The sequence below is a fragment of the Scyliorhinus torazame genome, chromosome 8 (assembly GCF_047496885.1).
Source record: "Scyliorhinus torazame isolate Kashiwa2021f chromosome 8, sScyTor2.1, whole genome shotgun sequence".
NCBI classification, from domain to species: domain Eukaryota; kingdom Metazoa; phylum Chordata; class Chondrichthyes; order Carcharhiniformes; family Scyliorhinidae; genus Scyliorhinus; species Scyliorhinus torazame.
Genome location: NC_092714.1, coordinates 120,023,680 through 120,047,425, shown reverse-complemented (window position 1 = coordinate 120,047,425; position 23,746 = coordinate 120,023,680). Strand labels below are relative to the sequence as shown.

Genomic DNA, 23,746 nt, shown 5'->3' with positions numbered 1-23,746 from the left:
TTTCCTTGAGTTGCTAAACATCTGCAGGGATGTTGCAAAGAACAATCAGGAGAGCACTGAGAGAGCAGAAACTTGTGACACCCTGTTTGAAATTAACCATCAGTTTTGTTAATTTGCTATATTTGAATTGCTAATGGGGCAATAATGTTTCAATTTGATCTTTTCTGCGATATTCCTATTTGCAAACTCATAACCAAACACCGCTTGGAAAAAAATTCTACCTGCAACCCACTGGTCCAATACAGAAGTAGACTATCCAAGTATTGCCGGCTAAATCTGCCGTCAACAAAATAAAAAACGAACGTTCTTCCACGAAAATAATAGAAAATAAAACCACTCTGAAACTGATAGCCCTGCACTCTGGCAGTAGCTGTGATTTGTTTTGAAAGTATGAGTGCCCACATGCACCAGATTCCTACTAAGTCAGTACCATTCAGGGAACAGCAAGCATGTGAAATTGATATGCGGAATGCAATTTACTGAGTGCCTGTTGTTAAAGTAACTCTACATTCCTCCCTTTCCAATACAAAGTCTTGAACTTGTTTTCACCTCTCAAATCAATGCTCCTCTTTCCTGGAACTTGGTGTTTGAATCTCTCCAATTAGGTCATTGCCCCTGGCACAATACCAAAACAGCTCTTATCAAAGTCACAATTGGTGTCCTGTGTGACTGTGACAAAGGTAAACTTTCCCTCCTCCCTCTTGGCCTGTCTGCAGCCTCCTTCAATGCCTCTCCACCAGTGATGGGCAATCTAGGCGAGTGAGTGGGCCACTTGAGTGTCCCTCCTTCATCTCAGCAGGCAGCAAGATTGAAATCAAGCTTGTTCACTAATCGTAACCTCGTGGGTGGCACAGTGGTTAGCACTGCTGCCTCACAGCGCCAGGGACCCGGGTTCGATTCCGGTCTTGGGTGACTCTCTGTGTGGAGTTTGCATGTTCTCCAAGTGTCTGTGTGGGTTTCCTCCAGGTGCCCGGTTTCCTCCCACGGTCCAAAGAATTGCTGTTAGGTGGGTTTGCCATGACCATTGCGTGGGTTTACGGCGATGGAGTGGGCTGAGGCAGAGTGCTCTTTCGGAAGTTGGTGCAGTCTCGATGGGCTGAATGGTCATGTTCTGCACTGTAAGGAGTACTATAGATGAAATATATTTAATACACGCCGAATATATCATAAAGCGTTCGAGAAAATTCGAGAAAATGCTTCATCATTTATATATCAATAGAACTATCATCAATGTCTAATGGTAAAAACAAAATAAATATTTACACTTTGGATGCAGAGGGAGGGCACAGCTCTCACAGTCAGTGTTGTGTGCAATTAGCATACACCTCACTTCACTTGCCCTTACTTTACATGCTGTCACGACACCCTGGGCTAGTGCGTAGTCAATTCCAGCCCCACTTGGCCCAAAGTCACAACACAGGTGAAATTTGTTTTTATATCAATACTCGTGGTTTTGGTTGAGTTGAATTGACTAGTCACCAGGTTTGTAAAATTTAAACACAAGTAACCTTTTATTATTAACAATAATTATAATTAAATAGGCAAAAAATGCAACAGCCCCCAGCCCACTCTCTACATCCAGACAGACATCACAGAGGGAAAAGGGTGGTTGTGAGATAAAGAAAATAATAATAAAATGAAAGGGTAAGGATCTTTGATTCAGATCGGTGTTTTCCAGTTAGTTCCTTTCTCAAGGTTAGTCCTTCAATTGGGTATTTTCCTTCAGCTTGTAATGATAGTCACTGTAGTCCCAGGCAACAGGCAGCAGAGAGAGGGAGAAACACATGTCGCTGATCGCCCACTGTGAACCAAGAGCTATGGGTCGTATAGGTGTCCCCCAGGCCACCCCCCTAGGTGCCCTTTGGCCCTAGCCGACCCATCAGCTGTATGGGCACGCTCCAGCACAACCAGTGCTATTTTATTGGCTGGGATGAGCGTGTGTGGGGAGTATAATGTGTATATGTGGCTGCAGCTTGTCAGCCTCCTGAGTTTTAATCATAGACCCAGCGAATCCCGCACCGTTTTTTTTTGAATCAATTGTATTCCACATGGTGCTGGTGCTAGCCCCTCCACAGTTGCTGAATCGATCCACGTTCAGCGCCAGTTTTTCTGTCGCGACGGTCCACAAATTTTGCGTCGGCACCAAACACTTAGTCTCAGAAATGGACAATCTCGCCCTTTATTTTATGTAATCACCAGTGTACTTCTTCATCTAAGCTGCTCAAACTCATGGACCATGGCCAGAAAGCAGAGGGTGTGCAGGTTGAGACCAAAGAGGAAATGCTGGAAAATCCCATCAGGTCTGACAGCATCTGTCAGGAGAGAAAAGTGCTAATGTTTCGAGCTAACATCAAAGATGACCCTTTGTCAAAGCAGGTTGAGGGTCTTGAGGTGGTTGATGCTGGATGCCGGGTTGTTACGCAGTGCCATGGTGATGGGGTTGAGCTTATAGGAACCGCAGCTCAGCAGCAGAGGCATTGCCGCTGGGTTCATGGCTGGGGTCTGACTTTGAGCAAAGTGTAGTGCTTCTAAACAGGCATTGAACATAATGTATGCCAGTTACTGGCCACTGCGTTTTCAGCCGGCTCTCCAGATACCTCAGTGCCAGAAGATTCCGTGAAGTGGCAGGAGCCCATGACCCAGAGTGAGAGAGAGATGAGTAGGGCATGAGCACCTGGGCCTTGGTGCTGGCGTGAAGTCTCAGAGGAGGTGGAGCTCGTGTTTTCTGGTCACGAATGCTCAAGAATCGTGTCTCACTCAGGAGTCGTTCTCTCAGGTGCACGACACACAGGGGCTGTGTTCAATCACATGTCTGTTCAAGGCATAGCAGCAGCCACTGTGCGGGGGGGGGGGGGGTGCGCACGGGGGGATCTGACCCCAGGGGGTGCCCCCACGGTGGCCTGGCCCGCGATCAGGGCCCACCGATCCGCGGGCGGGCCTGTGCCATGGGGGCACTCTTTCCCTCCGCACCAGCCGCTGTCAATCTCCTCCATGGCCGGTGCGGAGAAGAACCCCCCTGCGCATGCGCTGGCATGAAACCACACGCTGGCGCTCCTGCGCATGCACCAACTTGCGCCGGCCGGCGGAGGCCTTTCGCGCCAGTTGGCGTGGCGCCAAACACTCTGGCGCTGGCCTTGCCCCTTAAGGTTGCGGAGGATTCCGCACCTTCGGGGCAGCCCGATGCCGGAGTGGTTCACACCACTCCTCGGCGCCAGAGTGGCCCCCCCAGCCGGTTCGCGGAGAACCCCGCCCCAGATCCTTGCTATTTAGTTAGTCCTTTTAACAATGGAATTGCTTGTGTCTTCACTTTGCTGGTGTCTTTCTGGATACTCATCAAGCTACAAGATCAAAAGAAGCGAATACTACTAGAGAAAATTAAAATTGTTGGAAGTTAAAGCTACTGACTGTTAAGGCACAATCTATCCATGAGCTGGTGTATTAGGTATCACAAGTGGTGGTGCTTGTTTTGACCTGGACGTACAAGAAATGGAGGATGTAACACTCGGGAGGGAGGCTAGGACTGTTATTACAAAATTTTTAAATGCAACATGACCAAAAATGAGCAGGTGTGACTGTTTAACTTTGAAAAGGGCTAATTCCAAAGAAAGTAGCAAACAACCCCCTGGGGTCAGATCCCCCTGTGACCCCCCCCCCACCCCCACCCCCACCCTGCACAGGGAACAGTGACCACAATTCAGTAAGTTTTAAAGTGCTGGTGGACAAGGATAAGGATAAGAGTGGTCCTAGGAAGAATGTGCTAAATTGGGGGAAGGCTAATTATAACAATATTAGGCGGGAACTGAAGAACCTAGATTGGGGGCGGATGTTTGAGGGCAAATCAACATCTGACATGTGGGAGGCTTTCAAGTGTCAGTTGAAAGGAATTCAGGACCGGCATGTTCCTGTGAGGAAGAAGGATAAATACGGCAATTTTCGGGAACCTTGGATAACGAGAGATATTGTAGGCCTCGTCAAAAAGAAAAAGGAGGCACTTGTCAGGGTTAAAAGGCTGGGAACAGACGAAGCCTGTGTGGAATATAAGGAAAGTAGGAAGGAACTTAAGCAAGGAGTCAGGAGGGCTAGAAGGGGTCACGAAAAGTCATTGGCAAATAGGGTTAAGGAAAATCCCAAGGCTTTTTACACATACATAAAAAGCAAGAGGGAAGCCAGGGAAAGGGTTGGCCCACTGAAGGATAGGCAAGGGAATCTATGTGTGGAGCCAGAGGAAATGGGCGAGGTACTAAATGAATACTTTGCATCAGTATTCACCAAAGAGAAGGAATTGGTAGATGTTGAGTCTGGAGAAGGGTGTGTAGATAGCCTGGGTCACATTGAGATCCAAAAAGATGAGGTGTTGAGCGTCTTAAAAAATATTAAAGTAGATAAGTCCCCAGGGCCTGATGGGATCTACCCCAGAATACTGAAGGAGGCTGGACAGGAAATTGCTGAGGCCTTGACAGAAATCTTTGGATCCTCACTGTCTTCAGGTGATGTCCCGGAGGACTGGAGAATAGCCAATGTTGTTCCTCTGTTTAAGAAGGGTAGCAAGGATAATTCAGGGAACTACAGGCTGGTGAGCCTTACTTCAGTGGTAGGGAAATTACTGGAGAGAATTCTTCGAGACAGGATCTACTCCCATTTGGAAGCAAATGGACGTATTAGTGAGAGGCAGCATGGTTTTGTGAAGGGGAGGTCGTGTCTCACTAACTTGATAGAGTTTTTCGAGGAGGTCACAAAGATGATTGATGCAAGTAGGGCAGTGGATGTTGTCTATATGGACTTCAGTCAGGCCTTTGACAAGGTCCCTCATGGTAGACTAGTACAAAAGGTGACGTCACATGGGATCAGGGGTGAGCTGGCAAGGTGGATACAGAACTGGCTAGGTCATAGAAGGCAGAGAGTAGCAATGGAAGGATGCTTTTCTAATTGGAGGGCTGTGACCAGTGGTGTTCCACAGGGATCAGTGCTGGGATCTTTGCTGTTTGTAGTATATATAAATGATTTGGAGGAAAATGTAACTGGTCTGATTAGTAAGTTTGCAGACGACACAAAGGTTGGTGGAATTGCGGATAGCGATGAGGACTGTCAGAGGATCCAGCAGGATTTAGATTGTTTGGAGACTTGGGCGGAGAGATGGCAGATGGAGTTTAATCCGGACAAATGTGAGGTAATGCATTTTGGAAGGTCTAATGCTGGTAGGGAATATACAGTGAATGGTAGAACCCTCAAGAGTATTGAAAGTCAGAGAGATCTAGGAGTACAGGTCCACAGGTCACTGAAAGGGGCAACACAGGTGGAGAAGGTAGTCAAGAAGGCATACGGCATGCTTGCCTTCATTGGCCGGGGCACTGAGTATAAGAATTGGCAAGTCATGTTGCAGCTGTATAGAACCTTAGTTAGGCCACACTTGGAGTATAGTGTTCAATTCTGGTCGCCACACTACCAGAAGGATGTGGAGCCTTTAGAGAGGGCGCAGAAGAGATTTACCAGAATGTTGCCTGGTATGGAGGGCATTAGGTATGAGGAGCGGTTGAATAAACTCGGTTTGTTCTCACTGGAACGAAGGAGGTTGAGGGGCGACCTGATAGAGGTCTACAAAATTATGAGGGGCATAGACAGAGTGCATAGTCAGAGGCTTTCCCCCGGGGTAGAGGGGTCAATTACTAGGGGGCATAGTTTTAAGGTGAGAGGGGCAAGGTTTAGAGTAGATGTACAAGGCAAGTTTTTTACACAGAGGGTAGTGGGTGCCTGGAACTCGCTACCGGAGGAGGTGGTGGAAGCAGGGACGATAGTGACATTTAAGGGGCATCTTGACAAATACATGAATAGGATGGGAATAGAGGGATACGGACCCAGGAAGTGTAGAAGATTGTAGTTTAGTCGGGCAGCATGGTCGGCACGGGCTTGGAGGGCCGAAGGGCCTGTTCCTGTGCTGTACATGTCTTTGTTCTTTGTAACTTCAGCAAACTGATTTTGTTGGCTGAACAACATTCCAGTTAGAGAACAACTTGGGATACCTTTAAAGGTGTAATGTTGGGCAGTCTGAATAAATAAATACATTCCTCCAAGTCGCAAACTCTCATAACCCACTTGGTGCTATCTGATATTTCAGGGTTGGTCAGTAGATTGTAAACCTGTGATCAGATTTTTATATTGTCAACAGACTAAGGGATTGCACCACTGTCCTTCGCTGACATGGGGGCAATCAAAGGTTAGATCGAGATCACCCAGGAGCATTTCACTCATTGTGAGGATTTCTGGGGGAGCCTGTCCATGTTTGCCGGAAGCTCTGGGAGTGTTATTGTTTACAATGGATCTAGGATGTTTATCATATAAAGTTCGACACAATATCCACCTAGTCTGTCAGTGTTCCCCCAGAACCTGTCCGTTTACCCTTTGCACGTGCCTGTTCCCCCCTCCCCCAAACATGTCAGTATTCCCCCGAAATATGTCAGTATTTTCCCAGAATGTGTCGATATTCTTCCGAATGTGTCAGCAGTCCCCCAGAATGTGTTACCATTCCCTCAGAATGTGCAAGTATTCCCCTAGAATGTGTCTGATTTCCTCAGAGCGTGTCGGTATTTCCCTGATTTCCTCGGATCGTGTCGGTATTTCCCCGGAACTTGCCGGTATTTCCTCGGAGCGTGTCAGTAATTCCCCACAACGTGTCGGTATTTCCTCGGAGCGTGTCAGTATTTTCCCGGAACGTGCCAATTTCCCCCCAGAAGGTGTCAGCATTTATCTGGAATATGTGTATTCCACAGAACGTGTCAGTATTCCCCTGGAATGAGTTGGTATTGGTACTGTATTCCCAGGGGTGTGTCAATATTTATAGGGATCCACTGAAATGTGTCAACATGTGTAGCAGGTAAATATCAGAACAACTAAAAACCAGGCACCTAAAGCACTATTTTGGAGCTACACCTGCTGTGTAATCATGCTGTTTGGACTTAGAATATTTTTATGTGTACATGTGAACTTACATATTGATTGTTTTAATTTCTCTACAGTTTGTCTTTCTGACCTACCTGTTGGGGATAGCGTGGCTTGGAGTTTTTGGCTTTTCCGCGATCCCAGTCTTTATTTATTACAACATGTGGTTGACCTGTCAGACAATCAACTCCCCACCAATGAATCTGACAGTGACTGATATTTGTGTGGACGTCCGACAGTACGGTAATGTATCTATAATTTGTCTTTTGCCATTGTCATGATATGCAGACACGCCGATAATGATATACAGACAGGCAGCTAATGAACACAGAGAACAGGACATGACCAATGAGCAGGCAGGACACTCGGGGGTGGTATCTCACGATAAAAGGCACGAGGCACTCACACCCCGCCTCTTTCCACTGATGAACATCTACAGAGTGAGTCAGGGTGTATGTACAGTATCACACCTCTAGCACGTGGCTAAGAGCTAGTCTGGTTCAGTCAGACAGAGTAACCACACTTAGGTTAGCAGAGAGGCGAACTCATAGAGAACTGTGCTAACTGTGCTACTGGGTCAATAAACCAGATTGAACTAACTTCAAGGTCTGGAGTATCTTTTGGTTAAAGCTGCATCCAGTTGCAGCCTGTGTTATCCCAGAGTACATAACATGACATGCTACCAGGAGACTGCTTAATCTAGGTGGTTTACCTCAGTCCATTCCGTGACGACCAGTGAATGTATCCCAGCACCATGGAGAAGATTCAGGCTCCTCACCAGCTCAGGACCTCCGGCAATCTCAGTGCCAACTGGCAGACATTCAAGCAAAAGTTTCTGCTGTACATCGAAGCTTCAGACCTCATGGGTGGGTCTGATGCAAGGAAGATCGCACTTCTCCTCTCAACAGTGGTGATCAAGCCATCAAACTCTTCAACTCTTTTCACTTCACCGAAGGCCAGGACAAGACAAAGTTTCAGACCATCCTGGACAAGTTTGACAGTCACTATGAAGTGGACACCAATGAAATCTTCGAGCGCTACATATTCAAACAGCATCTACAAGGTAAAGATGAATCTTTCAACTCCTTCTTAACTAACCTCCGCCTGCTAGCGCTGTCCTGCAACTTTGGTGATATTGCTGACTCCATGATCAGAGACCAAATCTTTTTTGGATTCACTCTGATCCTCTGAGCGAGCAGCTCTTAAAAATCAAGCATCTGACCCTGCCAGTCACGATTGAAACATGCACAGTGCATGAGCACGCCAAAAATCGCTATGCCCAGTACAAATCAACTGAAAATGAGAAACTTGCCTCCCATGAGGCAGTGAGTGTGCAGGCCATCTCCCGGATGCAGCGCCTCAGCATTGATGAAAGCGGCCATTTTGCGCGCTTTTCCTGGGGCCCCACGCATGCGCGATGCGAACGGGATAATGAAGCGGCCGACACCCACACTGCGCATGTGCGACAACGCGCGGAGCGTCAGGACGCCGACGGCGTGACATGCTCTAACTGCGGCACCGCCCACTTAAAGAAATACTGCGCTACAAGAGGCAGGCGATGTTTAAACTGCGGGAAGCCTGGACACTATGCAGCCTTGTGCAGGTCTGCACCACCAGTCAGGGGCCAGCGCTCCCAACTCCGACGACGGCACGTTCAGAGTGTGCAATAACGATTACAGGATTCTGATCCTGGCAGCACAACGGATCCAGAGGAAGAATGCCTGGACTCCGCCTACTGTGTGGGCATCATTACCAAATGTGAATATGCCACATCAAACTCATCACAAATTCAATCCATTCTCGCTGTGGATACTGCGGTCGAATGGCGGTGATGTAGGTCAACCACTGCTCCATCCAGTTTAAGCTGGACACAGGTGCTTCTGCCACCTCCTATCACAGGCAGATTTCAAACACATCAAGAAGCCCCCAAGGTCCTTCCAGCAGCCTGCAGGCTCCTGGACTACAATGGAAATGCCATCACGGCACTGGGATCCTGCCATCTACTCGTCTCCAACCGGAGCACCCATTCACGGTTACGTTTTGAAATTGTCAAGCCAGACAGGGTATCCCTACTTGGCGCGCATGCCTGCAAGCAGCTGAACCTCGTGCAGTGGATTTACACAACGACATCCTCCAATGTGGATCTTCAGGCCGGCATTGACGACATCCTCGCTCAGTATCCAGATGTGTTCGACGGGATGGGCACGCTGCCATATCGATACAAGATTCTGCTACGACCTGATGCCAAGCCAGTGGTCCACGCACCATGCCAGTTCCCGGCTCCGCTGAGGGAGCGCCTTAAGGCACAGCTCAAGGATCTTCAGCAACAGGTCATCATTTCCAAGGTAACCGAACCGACTGACTGAGTCAGCTCGATGGTATGTGTTAGAAAGCCTTTTGGAGACCTGCACATCTGCATTGATCCCAAGGATCTCAATAAGAATATAATGCGTGAACACTACCCCATCCCGAAGCGGGAGGAACTCACCAGTGAGATGGCACACGCACGTTTTTTCACAAGTTAGATGCGTCACATGGTTTTTCCACATTGGACAATCCAGCTGGATGAGTCCAGCAGAAGGCTCTACACCGTTTGGCAGATACTGCTATAATCACATGCCGTTTGGCATTGTCTCTGCATCGGAGATCTTCCATCGCATCATGGTGCAAATGATGGCGGGCATTGAAGGCGTTCGTGTGTATGTGGACAACATCATCATATGGTCCACGATCCCTGAAGAGCATGTTTCCCGTCTCCAGCAGGTATTCCGCCGTGTCCATGCCAATAGCCTGAAGCTGAACAGGGCCAAATGATGCTTTGGCATGTCGACACTCAAGTTCCTAGGAAACCAGATGTCTCAGCAGGGTGTGCGCCAGGACACAGGCAAGGTCAGGGCCATCGAAGCCATGAAGGTCCCTGAAGACAAGAAGGCGGTGCTGTGCTTCCTGGGCATGGTCAATTTTCTGGACAAGTTCATCCCAAATCTGGCCTCACACGCCACGGCCCTACGAAACCTGGTAAAAAAGTCCACTGCCGTTGAGTGGAAGGCAGCACATCAGGCAGAGTGGTTCGAGTTGAATGCCAAGCTCACCACTGCACCCGTCTTGGCATTTCCGACCCAGACAGGGAGACGAAGATCTCGACAGATGCGAGCCAGGATGGCATCGGTGCGGTGCTGCTTCAACGCGATGACACTTCATCCTGGGCACTGGTAGCCTCAGCATTGAGGGCAATGACACCCACCGAAACAAGGTATGCGCAAATAGAGAAGGAATGCCTGAGTCTTCTCACTGGCATTCTCAAATTTCACGACTATGTCGACGGCCTGCCGACATTCACTGTCGAGACGGATCATAGGCCTCTGGTCCACATTATCCGCAAGGACCTGAACGACATGACGCCTCGGTTGCAGCGCATCCTCCTCAAACTCAGAAGGTACGACTTTGACTTTGTGTACACGCTTGGCAAGGAGCTCATCATTGCTGATGCATTGTCCCGCTCCATCACATTGCCTAGTGAACCGCTGGAAATCATCCAGCAGATTGAATCACAGGCGCAGCTGTGTGCTAGCACCCTCCCGGCGTCTGATGAGAAGGTGGTTCGTATCCGCGAAGAGACAGCCAACGACCCCCTCTTCATGCACCACCTCGCCAATGGCTAGCAAAAAGGGAAGTGCCCTCAATTCTACAATGTAAAGGACGACCTGATGGTGATTGATGGTATCCTCCTCAAATTGGACCGGATTGTCATTCCACTCAGTCTCCAGAGCTTGGTGCTCCGCCAAATCCATGAGGGATACCTGGGCGCCGAGAAGTGCAGAAGCAGAGCCAGGCAGGCTGTCTACTGGCTCGGTATTAGCCAGGACATCTCGAACATGGTCCTCAACTGTGCGACCTGTCAACGCTTCCAGCCAGTGCAGAGCAAGGAGAGGCTCCAGCAGCATGGAATCGAGACCTCCCCGTGGTCCAAGGTTGGCATCGTCCTCTTTTGTGCGAATGGTCGTGACTATGTGTTGATTATTGACTATTTCTCCAATTACCTTGAAGTCGTGAAGTTCTCAGACCTCACATCTCGGACCGTCATCAAGGCCTGTAAGGAGACGTTCTCCAGGCATGGTATCCCACTCACTGTTATGAGTGAGAATGGCCTGTGCTTCACAGCCACGAGTGGTCTATGTTTGCCAAGTCATACCATTTCAAACATGTCACTTCCAGCCCACACTATCCGCAGTCCAATGGGAAGGTTGAAAAAGGGGTGCACATTGTGAAACAGCTCATCTGCAAGGTCGCGGATTCTGCTTCTGACATCTACCTCGCGCTGCTTGCGTACAGGTCAACCCCACTGTCCACTGGCATGTCGCCGGCTCAGCTCCTAATGAATAGGGACCTGCGGATGACGCTCCCATCCATACACTTGCCCAACCCGGATCACCTCCCGGTGCTGCAGAAGGTGCAGCAGCTCCAAAACCAGCAAAAGCAGGGCTATGATGCTCATGCCACCGATTTGCCCGTGTTATCCCCGGCAGACACTGTCGGGATCAAGATACCGGATGGTGGCTGGTCTGCTCCAGCTGTTGTTGTTCGACAGCCTACGCCCCGCTCGTATGTTGTACGTATGGCTGATGGTTCTGTTGTGCGACGAAACAAACGGGCACTGCGCAAAGTTGCCTGCCCGCAACCGCTTTCTTCTCCATTTCCGTCCGTTGTTTTGCCACCTCCTGATACCTTGAACTACGAGGCCACCAGTCAGGCTTCCATCCTGCCTGTCATCCCTACCCCCACCTCTCCGGCGGTCGACAAGGATCAGGCGCAAGCCCCAGAGACTGGACTTATGAACATTTGTTTTGTTTGCTATGTTTCATAGATCATCATAGAATTTACAGTGCAGAAGGAGGCCATTCGGCCCATCGAGTCTGCACCAGCTCTTGGAAAGAGCACCCTACCCAAGGTCAACACCTCCACCCTATCCCCATAACCCAGTAACCCCACCCAACACTAAGGGCAATTTTCGACACTAAGGGCAATTTAGCATGGCCAATCCACCTAACCTGCACATCTTTGGACTGTGGGAGGAAACCGGAGCACCCGGAGGAAACCCACGCACACACGGGGAGGATGTGCAGACTCCGCACAGACAGTGACCCAAGCCGGAATCGAACCTGGGACCCTGGAGCTGTGAAGCAATTGTGCTATCCACAAGGCTACCGTGCTGCCCATGTTCTGTTTTCTCACATTAGACAGCTGTCTTCACATGTAAATACATTCACATATGCCACCGCTTGTAAATATGTTAATATATACTGCCACATGCAAGTACATTCCCATGTACCAACAAAACACTTTTTTAAAAAGGGAGATGTCATGATATGCAGACACACCGATAATGATATACAGGTAGGCAGCTAATGAACACAGAGAACAGGACATGACCAATGAGCAGGCAGGACACTCAGGGGTGGTATCTCACTATAAAAGGCACGAGGCACTCACACTCCGCCTCTTTCCACTGATGAACATCTACAGAGTGAGTCAGGGTGTATGTACAGTATCACACCTCCAGCATGTGGCTCAGAGCTAGTCTGGTTCAGTCAGACAGAGTTTTAAAAATATATATATTTATTAAAGATTTTTAACACAATTTTTCTCCCTTACAAACAATAACCCCCCCCCCCCCCACCCTCGTAACAAAAAAAACCCGAGAAATCGCGCAGAGCAAGATATACACATGGCAAAATGATATATTTACACAGCTTTGTACACTGGCCCTCACCCGTACGTGCCAGTTTCCCCAATCCTTCATGTTATCTCTTGCTCATCCACCCTCCCAGGCAGTCCCCCCTTTCCCCGCCCCCTCCCCCCCCTCCCAGGACGTCCCCTCCACCCCCCCCCCCCACCCCCCCAAGGTTGCTGCTGCTGACCGACCTTCCTCTAACGCTCCGCAAGATAGTCTAGGAATGGTTGCCACCGCCTGTAGAACCCCTGCGCAGACCCTCTCAAGGCGAACTTAATCCTCTCCAACTTTATGAACCCAGCCATATCATTTATCCAGGCCTCCAGGCTGGGGGGCTTCGCCTCCTTCCACATTAGCAAGATCCTTCGCCAGGCTACTAGGGACGCAAAGGCCAGAATGCCGGCCTCTTTCCCCTCCTGCACTCCCGGTTCGTCCACTACTCCAAATATAGCTAGCCCCCAGCTTGGCTTGACCCGGACTTTCACCACCTGAAATATTGCTCCCGCCACTCCTCTCCAGAACCCCTCCAGTGCCGGGCATGACCAAAACATATGGACATGGTTCGCCGGGCTCCCTGAGCACCTTCCACATCTGTCCTCTACCCCAAAGAACCTACCCCCGTCCCGACCACCTCTTCTGTGTCCCATTCCCTTTCGGCCAGGGCAGCAGCAACCCTTCCCCCCCCCCTTTCCCCCCTCCCCTCCCCCCCGCTAGACCCCTGTCTAGCTTTTTTGCTCCCCCATGTCACTCCCGTAAGTCAGCTGACGCCTGCTGACCCCGGCTTCCCCTGCCGTCCCATTGACCTCCCCGCGTGGGAGTCTCCCAATCCATATGCATTCCTTTGTTCCCCTTCCCGCCTTTCTTCCCGCGCGCGGGAAAACACCCTGCGCTTTCCAAAGCCCGCTCCGCCCCCTCTGGCGCAGCTCCTGTCGCAGCCTTGTCTCTCTCCCCCAGCCCATGTAACATTTCCTGCGCGTGATTGACCCCCAATATACAACAACCATCACACGTGCAGTGGAAGCTCAGACTAAAGTCAGTCAAGGTCAGTCTGCTGTCAGCATAGCTCGATAGAGCACAAAGCTTGGGCGAAATTCTCCCGAAACGGAGCGATATCCGCCGACTGGCGCCCAAAACGGCGCCAATCAGACGGGCATCGCGCCGCCTAAAAGGTGTGGAATGCTCCGCATCTTTGGGGGCCGAGCCCCAACATTGAGGGGCTAGGTTGGCGCCGGACGAATTTCCGCCCCGCCAGCTGGCGGAAAAGGCCTTTGGTGCCCCCCAGCTGGTGCGGAAATGACATCCCCGGGCGGCGAATGCGCGGGAGCGTTAGCGGCCGCTGACAGTTTCCCACGCATGCGCAGTGGGGGGAGTCTCTTCCGCCTCCGCCATGGTGGAGACCGTGGCGGAGGCGGAAGGGAAAGAGTGCCCCCATGGCACAGGCCCGCCCGCGGATCGGTGGGCCCCGATCGCGGGCCAGACCACCGCGGGGGCACCCCCCGGGGCCAGATCGCCCCGCGCCCCCCCCCAGGACCCCGGAGCCCGCCCACGCCGCCTTGTCCCGCCGTTCAAAAGGTGGTTTAATCCACGCCGGTGGGACAGGCAATTTATCGGCGGGACCTCGGCCCATCCGGGCCGGAGAATCGAGCGGGGGGGCCCGCCAACCGGCGCGGCGTGATTCCCGCCCCCGCCGAATCTCCGGTGCCGGAGACTTCGGCAACCGGCGGGGGCGGGATTCACGCCCGCCCCCGGCGATTCTCCGACCCGGCGGGGGGTGGGTGAATGACACCCAAGATGTCCTCTTTCAGGAAGACAGCATATGTCCTCCCAGCATGACCACTCCACCTGACTGTTGCCTGCCAGTTCAATAGCCTAGGCCGCTGCAGCTCTTGCCAAGATGATGCAGTCTCAAGCCAAGCACTCTAGGCCCAGAACTTATTCCAGTTCACCTCCAAGGCCATAATCTGACTCCTCTTCTGAAAATTACTGACCTTCCAGAAGCCATGCTGGGGCAGCACTGTGTAAGAGCACTCGGATAGGCAAAGGCACATGAAGGCAATACACAAGAGTAATTATTGACTTTTGTGTACAAAATGGGATGTTTCATTTCTAAATTTGGTTTGGAATATTTTTGTTTTTTGGCTGTTATTTTTGCATTGTGTCCAAACTGAAGTGGTCAGTAACAGACGGAAGGTGAGGTTGGGAGTGGGAATTGAGTGTGTAGTTACTGATAACAGACTGGGATGAGTTCTTCATGGACAGCCAGTAAGTTGCAGTGAGGCTGTCTCCTCTGTTCCTCCTCAGCCGCTTGCTGTGTACCCGGTGGCAAGGCTGTTGCTCTCATACTATGGCAAATATTGACACAGGCTCTGCTGATTACTGTATGGCTGCACCATTGCAGTTAGAACAACAAAATCATTGTTTCAGCATGCCAGTGGTTTTCTGTATCATATCTTGTGTGGCTGCATGGCTTTCATTATGTGCATACTATGGTTGCACACAGGAGTCATCAGTGGCGTGGTCAGTGGATAGCCCTCGTCACCCAGTAACCACCCTTTGGCCTGCCGTATGGGCTCGAATGCTGATGGTAATCAGACTGAGTTAAAGCATCATGGCAGCTGCCAGGCTAGCAGGCATTGACCTGCATGGTTCTCTGCTGATGGCCACACACCACCTGCATATTGAAATCATCTACAGTCGCGGTGTAAGACAGAATTAGTTTGCGTCGCCTGCAAAGAAATTTGTGTACAGCCCATGTCACCCTGCGCCATGGGGAAGCCGGCAATCCTGGTGAAGCCATGTGCTCATTCCATCTGCTAATCTCTGGCAAGAGAGAATGAAATGTGGTCAGCTCTCAATGAATGCACAGCCTCAGTTCGACACCGTGGATGAAAAACTGGGATATTTTCAAAATAGCTCTGGCCAGTAAGAAGTTCATGAGAGTTCATTTCCATGGTCACCCTCATAGGCACTGCTGCCCCTCCTGTTGCACTGAGGGTTTCGTTTGGCTGCAGTAGGTAACAGCTTTCAGTGTGGACATCCTGATTGAAGTACAGAGATTGCACATTTTGTTCATCACTGGCTTTCAGAAAGGAGAGCCCGTCTCCCCATCCTCCTCCTCCCTCTTCGAGCAGCTTTTCCTGCTCTTTATCCCCTCTGCTCATTCTCCAAGTCCTAAAGGAAAACTGTCTCATACTCATGTGCCTGGGAAGAACTGATTGGTGCTGAAACATTGAACGCTGCAAAAACACCATGAGCACCTACCACACCACCCCTGTTGATTTTTAGAATTTGTAATACAGCACAAAATACTTGGACAATCAAAGCAACCATTGAAGAAATTAGCCAGTAAATTGTTGATGATCCCTTTAAATACTGCCGGTGGTGGGTTCTCCCTGCTACTGAATGGATGGTCGCTTATGTAAGGTTAAGAGAAAACATTTGTTGGAATATTAAACTCCAAAATGGCAGCGTTGGTTTCATGCTGGTTGATGTCATGAATTTCCTGCTTCGCAGATATCTGATGGTTTCCTGCATGAATGCTAACTACCTCACCATTATGTCATCCTGTGCGAATCGCTTCAAAAGTGGATGCGCGTGCTGTGAATGTCATTTTGGAGATCTAAGGGTACTCATAGCGCTCTAAAAGAGGGGCACAAACGATTCCAATTTTGCACTCCTAAAGAGTTTCTTCATGGCTAAACTTTTTTTCCATTTAATATAAATCCAACGATGAAGAACCTCCTAATATTTTTCAGAGAATGCTTCTTCGACCTCTGTATTCCCACCCCCCCAAAGGAACGTATGACATTTAAAAGTCAAAACATTCTTGGAAACATTACATTTTATTTCTGTAATCCGCCCACATAAGTTTTATTTCAAAATTGTGAATGATGATGACCTCATTAGTGGTTGCTGGCTTAAATTAATACTGTGGCCGATGTTAGTCTTGGGCCATGTTGCATCTTGTTGGTGGGGGGGGGGTTCAGAAAAGATCAGAATAAATGAGGTGCAGATGAGGCTGCTGATTCAGTACGGTCCAGTTTGCATTGCTGCCCAAGATAATTTCTACTGCACTGAGCTAGATTCTCTAAATGCAGATAGATTAACATGCAGGGTTGATGTGGAGTCAGCCCCTCACAATTCATAAATAATGATCTTTATTAGAAATAATTCTAATCACTCATTGTAGGCCTCATTACCTCTTCTGTGGTAGTCCCTGGAGCATCATCAGCTTTCAGCATGTAGATAAAAAGACCACAGAAATAAAAAGGTCAAAAAATATTGATGAGAATTCTTTACAACTATAATATTTTATTAAAGCATTGAGATTCCTTCTTTCAGATAAATGAACACCACACGCAATCTCCTCTAACAGGAATTGAACAAAATCAGCTGTAAGAGGGCCTCTTAATGATGAGTGCAAACCAAGGCAGGGGAACGTTCCAGCTGACCTTTGCACTTTTACGGGCAGAAATCCATTTTTTACACTTGACTGCAATCACTGCATCCACAGGTCCTATTTAAAACTGTTCACATCTCTGCCTGTACTTAATTTTATTTTATTTTTCAACTAAGACATTTAAGTTTATATTTTAAGTTTTAAACTTTCGTCTTGGATTCTAGGTACTTCAGATTTCCTGAAGCTGCTGTGACACCATGTAAAAAGAGCAAATATCTGTGTTTATCTCGCTCCTTTCACAATTTCAGGTTACCCCAGAGAGCTTTATAGCAATTTTCATTTGTTCCAATGCAGAAGATGAGCAGTCAGCACAAACTCCCATAAACAGCAATGCCAGGATCTATTTTTAGTGGTACGGGATGAATATTTACCAGAATATAGTGGCAAACTCGACTTCCGGTTGCGGCGATGTCCAGCTAAGCCGCACGTTTCGGCGGCTCCAGCTCGAACGGACCTTCGGGCTCTTTTAAGAGCCCCAACGGGAAATTTGTTCGGGACGAAACCCGGTGTGGGGTGAGACAACAGGGAGTGTCCCCCCCCCCCCCCCCCCAGCAGAAAAGAAAAATATCGGCGGTGGTGGCCAGATCGCGAAGAATCCTCGAGGGTAGTGGCAGAAGGAAGAAAGGAGCAAGATGGCGGCGGAGGGAGCCCAGGCGACATGGGGACCGGACCAGGATGAATTCTTAAGACGGTGCGTGGAGCTGCTAAAAAAGGAGGTGCTGGCCCCGATGCTACAAGCAATTGAGGGGCTTAAAGAGACACAAAAGGCCCAGGAGATAGAGCTCCGTGTGGTGGAGCAGAAGGTGACTGACAACGAGGACGAGATCCTGGGCCTAGCGGTCAAATTGCAGACGCACGAGGCGCTCCATAAGAAGTGCACCGAAAAGATTGAAGTCCTGGAAAACAGATCACGGAGAAAGAACCTCCGGATCCTGGGTCTCCCCGAGGGAGTGGAAGGAGCTGACGGCGGGGCTTACGCGAGCACGATGCTACGCTCGCTAATGGAAGCTGAGGTCCCCTCGGGCCCCTTGGAAGTGGAAGAGGCCCATCGGGTCCCTGCGAGGAGACCAAAGGTTGGAGAACCACCTAGGGCGATGATCGTGCGATTTCACCGCTTCAATGATAGAGAGGTGGTTCTGAGATGGGCCAAGAAGGTACGAAGTAGCAGATGGGAGAATGCGGTGATACGAGTGTATCAGGATTGGAGTGCGGAGGTGGCGAGAAGGAGGACGAGCTTCAATCGAGCCAAGGAGGTGCTGCACAAGAAGAAAGTGAAGTTCGGGATGTTGCAGCCGGCGCGACTGTGGGTCACGCACCTGGAGAGGCATCACTACTTCGAAACGGCGGAAGAAGCATGGACCTTCATTAAAAACGAGTAACTGGATCAGAACTGAGGGACTGATGTTGGAGGGGAAACGACAATGCTGATGTATATAGAGATGTAAATTGGAGAGGGGGGGACATTGAGAAATGAGGGTGCCGGTGGGGGGGAAGAAGAAGAGACACAGGTGGGGGATGGGGAATGGGAGTGGGGCGGTAGGGGGAGCTGCGCCATGAGGGGCGGGACGGTTCTAGAAAGCGCGGGGTTTCTTTTTCTCTTTCCCGCGTCAGAAAAATGATGGCGGGAAGATAGGCGCAAGGTGGATGGGAGTTCCTCACACGGGGGGGGGTCAAGGAGAGAGCGGGAGAAGCCGGGGTCAGTTGAAGTCAGCTGACTTTCGGAAGCAATATGGGGGAGTAACCATGCTAGAGGGAGGGAGGGGGGGGATAACTGGATTGCTGCTGCGGAGATCGAAAGGGAACTGGTAAAAGAAAAGGTGGTCGGGGCGGGAATGCGCCGCCTGGGAGACGGGTGCGTGCGCGGAACCGGGACGTGGGACTGGCCCAGAGAGGGTGATGGCTAGTCGACGGGAGGGGGGCGGGCAGCCCCCCAGTCCGGCTGATCACGTGGAACGTGAGAGGCCTAAATGGGCAGATTCAGAGGGCCCGCGTGTTCGCGCACTTAAAAGGACTGAAGGCAGACGTGGCCATGCTCCAAGAGACGCACCTGAAAGTGGCGGACCAGGTTAGGTTAAGGAAAGGATGGGTGGGACAGGTGTTCCACTCAGGGCTGGACGCAAAGAATAGAGGGGTGGCCATATTGGTGGGGAAACGGGTGTCGTTCGAGGCTATGAACATTGTAGCGGACAGCGGTGGCAGATATGTGATGGTGCGTGGCAGACTGCAGGGAATGGAGGTCGTGTTGGTTAATGTATATGCCCCGAATTGGGATGATGTGGGATTTGTGAAGCGGATGCTGGGACGCATCCCGGACCTGGAGGTAGGAAACCTGGTAATGGGGGGGGGGGGGGGGGGGACTTCAACACCGTGCTGGACCCAGGGTTAAATAGATCTAGATCTAGGGCCGGAAGCAGGCTGGCAGCGGCCAAGGTGCTTAGAGGGTTTATGGACCAAATGGGGAGAGTGGATCTGTGGCGATTTGCTAGGCCGCTGGCCAAAGAGTTCTCCTTTTTCTCCCATGTCCATAAGGTATACTCCCGGATAGATTTCTTCGTTTTGGGAAGGTCACTGATTTCGAGGGTGGAAGGAACTGAGTAGCTGTTTCAGACCATGCCCCACACTGGGTGGATCTGGAACTAGGAGAGGAGAGGGAGCAGCGTCCACTCTGGCGACTGGATGTGGGATTAATGGCGGATGAGGGAGTCTGCGAAAGAGTGCGGGGATGTATCGAAAGGTACCTGGAGGCCAACGATGATGGGGAGGTCTGAGCGGGGGTAGTATGGGAAGCACTGAAGGCGGTGGTCAGGGGAGAGTTGATCTCCATCAGGGCTCACAAGGGGAAAACAGAGGCCAAAGAAAGGGAAAGATTACTGGGGGAGGTTCTGAGGGTAGATAAAAAATATGCAGAGGCCCCGGATGAAGGACTATACAGGGAGAGGCGACGACTCCAGACGGAGTTCGACCTGCTGACCACAGGGAGGGCAGAGGCACAGTGGAGGAAGGCACAGGGGATGAGATATGAATATGGGGAAAAGGCGAGTCGCCTGTTGGCCCACCAGCTTCGAAAGAGGACAGCGGCGAGGGAGATAGGGGGAGTTAGGGATGAAACGGGAGCCATGGTGCGGAGCGCAGGGAAGATAAATGAGGTGTTTAAGACCTTTTATGAGAGGTTATATAGGTCCCAACCCCCGGAGGGAAAAGAGGGGATGCGGCAGTTTCTGGACCAACTAAGGTTCCCGAAGGTGGAGGAGCAGGAGGTGGAGGGCCTGGGGGCGCCAATTGGGGTGGACGAGGTGACCAAAGGGCTGGGGAACATGCAGGCAGGGAAGGCCCCGGGACCAGATGGGTTCCCGGTGGAATTTTATAGAAAATATGTGGACTTGTTGGCCCCGCTGCTGGTAAGAACCTTTAACGAGGCCAGAGAAGGGGGGACCCTACCCCCGACAATGTCAGAGGCGACAATATCACTAATCTTGAAGCGAGATAAAGACCCGCTGCAATGCGGGTCCTATAGGCCTATCTCACTCCTAAATGTGGATGCCAAGTTGCTGGCAAAGGTGCTGGCAATGAGGATAGAGGATTGTGTCCCGGGGGTGGTGCACGAAGACCAGACAGGGTTCGTAAAGGGGAGACAATTGAATGTCAACGTGCGATGGCTATTGGGGGTGATAATGATGCCCCCAGTAGAGGGGGAGGCAGAGATAGTGGTGGCAATGGATGCAGAGAAGGCATTTGATAGGGTAGAGTGGGAGTATCTATGGGAGGTGCTGAGGAGGTTCGGGTTCGGGGAGGGGTTTGTCAGCTGGGTTAAACTCTCTATGGGGCCCCAATGGCAAGTGTAGTCACAAATCTGCAAAGGTCGGAGTATTTTCGACTACACAGGGGAACAAGACAGGGATGCCCGCTGTCCCCATTACTGTTCGCGCTGGCAATTGAACCACTGGCCATAGTGCTGAGAGACTCCAAGAAATGGAGAGGGGTGGTTAGAGGGGGAGAGGAACACCAAGTGTCACTCTACGCGGATGACCTACTGCTGTATGTGGCAGATCCAGTGGGGGGGATGACAGAGGCCATGCAGATATTGAGGGAGTTTGGAGATTTCTCGGGATATAGGCTTAACATGGGAAAGAGTGAGCTTTTTGTGATAACCCTGGGGACCAGAGTAGAGGGATAGATGGCCTACCGCTAAGGAGAGTGGAAAGATAGATAGCCAGCAGCAGCAGCCCAGGGAGGGGGGGAGGTAAATTGTTTGTGTTCTAGATGGGGAGAGGGGGTGGGGGAAGCAGTACTTCGTGTTATTTGGTTAGTTTACTATATTATTTAAACAATGTTATATATCAGTTATCACATTACCGTTTTTGTTGATTTGTAAGGGGAAAAATTGTGTTTGAAAACTTTTTAAAAATATATATATAGTGGCAAACTCTGTGGCTTTTGTATGCAATGGTGCCTTGGGATCCTTTGCACCTGAGGGCACGGTGTTGATTGAACAGCTCTCGCGAGAGACAGCATCTGGAATAGGGTGGTATATCCCCTGAGTTCTGCACTGAAGTGTTATCCTAGATTTTGTAGATGGCTTTGAATCCACAACCTTCTGTTTTAGTGTACTACCGGCTAAGCTTGAATAAAAAAAGATTGGCTTTACAAACAAATGTAAGTCGATGGGTTGAGGCCGTGCTGTGAATGTATAGCCAAAGCTGGGGAAGGTCTCCACTGGCCGCTCCTCTCCAATGTGCTCAGCCTTCAGGTAATGGCCTTTGTCTTGCAAATATTATTACTTACGTGACAAAGATTTTCTGAGTGAGCTTTGAGCCACACCGCCCTGTGGAACATTCAAACTAGAAACAGGACGATCAAAAGATCAAGAATCAAGCCTGTAACATTAATTTTATCTACCTGGAATTTTATATCCATTTCAGGCATTCAAAAGGAAGAGGGGGTATTTAATGCTGGTGCTTGACACTGGAAGCAGCAGAGAGAGGAATAAAGGGGATTCAATCACAGGGTGGTTGTCACTGTAGAATTTGTGTTTTATTCCCATGATCAAAATGTTTTTATGTGTGAGATGTTTGTATTACGTTGCCCTCGGAATGGTGGTCCCAGTTTAATTGATTCCAGCAGCAAGTTTTGTGTGAGTTTAAAATAAAGGAGGTTATTTATTATCCCACATTTTTCTCAGAGGTTTAAAAATATAACGTCTCACTTACTCCTCTCAAACACTCTTATCATTCACACAATGATTAAATGCAGACGAATCAACAAAAAAAGATTATAAAGTGCAATTGCTTCAGTCTCTCTTTCGTTACCTGTCTGTTGTTTCTTGGATGAGTTGATGATTTTAGTTGAAATGAAGGTTTGTATGCTGTATGAGGTTTCTCAGTAAGATATGAAGCTTCATGTTGTTGAATTGCCAAAGGTTGGTTCTCAGATGAACTTGAAGTTGGGAGAGTTTTCTTCTCCCTCTTTCAAGGAATTGCTGTTTATTCCCTGGGCTGCTTAACTGCAGCTGGTTCAATAACCTTTGGATAGCATTTTCCATTTTTTCCTGAGTAAATAAGCTTCAAGCCCTGAAACCAGTTTTGGTCACATGACTATGAGGTTAATACTTCTGACGCGCACGTATTCTGGCTGGACTGGACAAGCCATCATTATACAATAGAAATGTAATGGTGGCTATTCATTTTGACTTCCTAAAAATTAAGAGATGATCTTCCCATTTGTTCTTTACAAAACATGGTGACGAGATGTCTGCAAATTCCATTGCCTGTAAGTTTTGGTCCATCCATAAACAAAGAGATGTCTGAATTTCACAAGCAGTTGTGAGGTTCCTTCATTTAAGTCCAAATTTAATCTGGTATTGACCACACATTCCACTGTCTACAATTCAAATGGCAAAAGTCACATGGTAAGATGCAGCTATCTGAACAGCTTTTGTGTACACTTTTTTAAATATAGTGTTAAAATTTGTAATATGTTCTCACTTGTATTGGGGAATGACAGTGGCCCTGAAGAAAATGAATCTGAACTCATGTACTGGAGAAGGTACAGTCTGGCGGTGAAGAGACTTGCCTTACACTCACTTCTATTTCAGCAGACTGTAATTTTAAGATGGGTATTTCGTATCTGTCCCTCATTCAAAATAGAAATCTGCATATAAACCTGGACCGTTAATTTGGATTATGGTGTATAATAAATTCTTCCAGAGTGCCTTCTGGAGAGAACTAAAATGCTATGGGCACTATTATTCAGATATGCATGTGTTCTAAAGGTTCTGAACTTTTAAGAGTAGCTGCAGTTTCTGATTCATATCTGAGGGCCATTTATGGGATTTATGTCAAAACTGCTGAAAGAGGTATATTTCATTAAAATATTTAAAGTTAGCATGACATCATGGTGAAAAGTGCAAGAATTCTGCCTTGTCAAAGTCTGCAAGGTACAGACCAGCCCCATTGGGTACAGACCCTATCCAATTGTGCAAAACACATTGTCCAACATTAGATGTGATTCTGTGATTGGACAACATCTGCTAAATGATCCTCAGTGTGCTAAGAATTATTCTTAATTTAATATTTTCAGTCAGGCTTGCAGTGTGGCGTATTTGCATGTACTGGGAACTACGTATA

The 23,746-nt window shown here is 49.4% G+C and overlaps 1 protein-coding gene across 4 annotated transcripts in view; it reads left to right on the top strand.

Moving 5' to 3' along the window:
• The window catches only part of gpm6bb (glycoprotein M6Bb), a 285,202-nt gene that overhangs the window by 236,469 nt on the left and 24,987 nt on the right, over positions 1-23,746 (top strand). For all 4 annotated transcript variants that reach the window (XM_072514106.1, XM_072514104.1, XM_072514103.1 and 1 more), the window contains one exon: positions 7,011-7,176. In XM_072514106.1, coding sequence (XP_072370207.1) covers positions 7,011-7,176 — 166 coding nt within the window. The remainder of the gene's footprint in view (positions 1-7,010; positions 7,177-23,746) is intronic.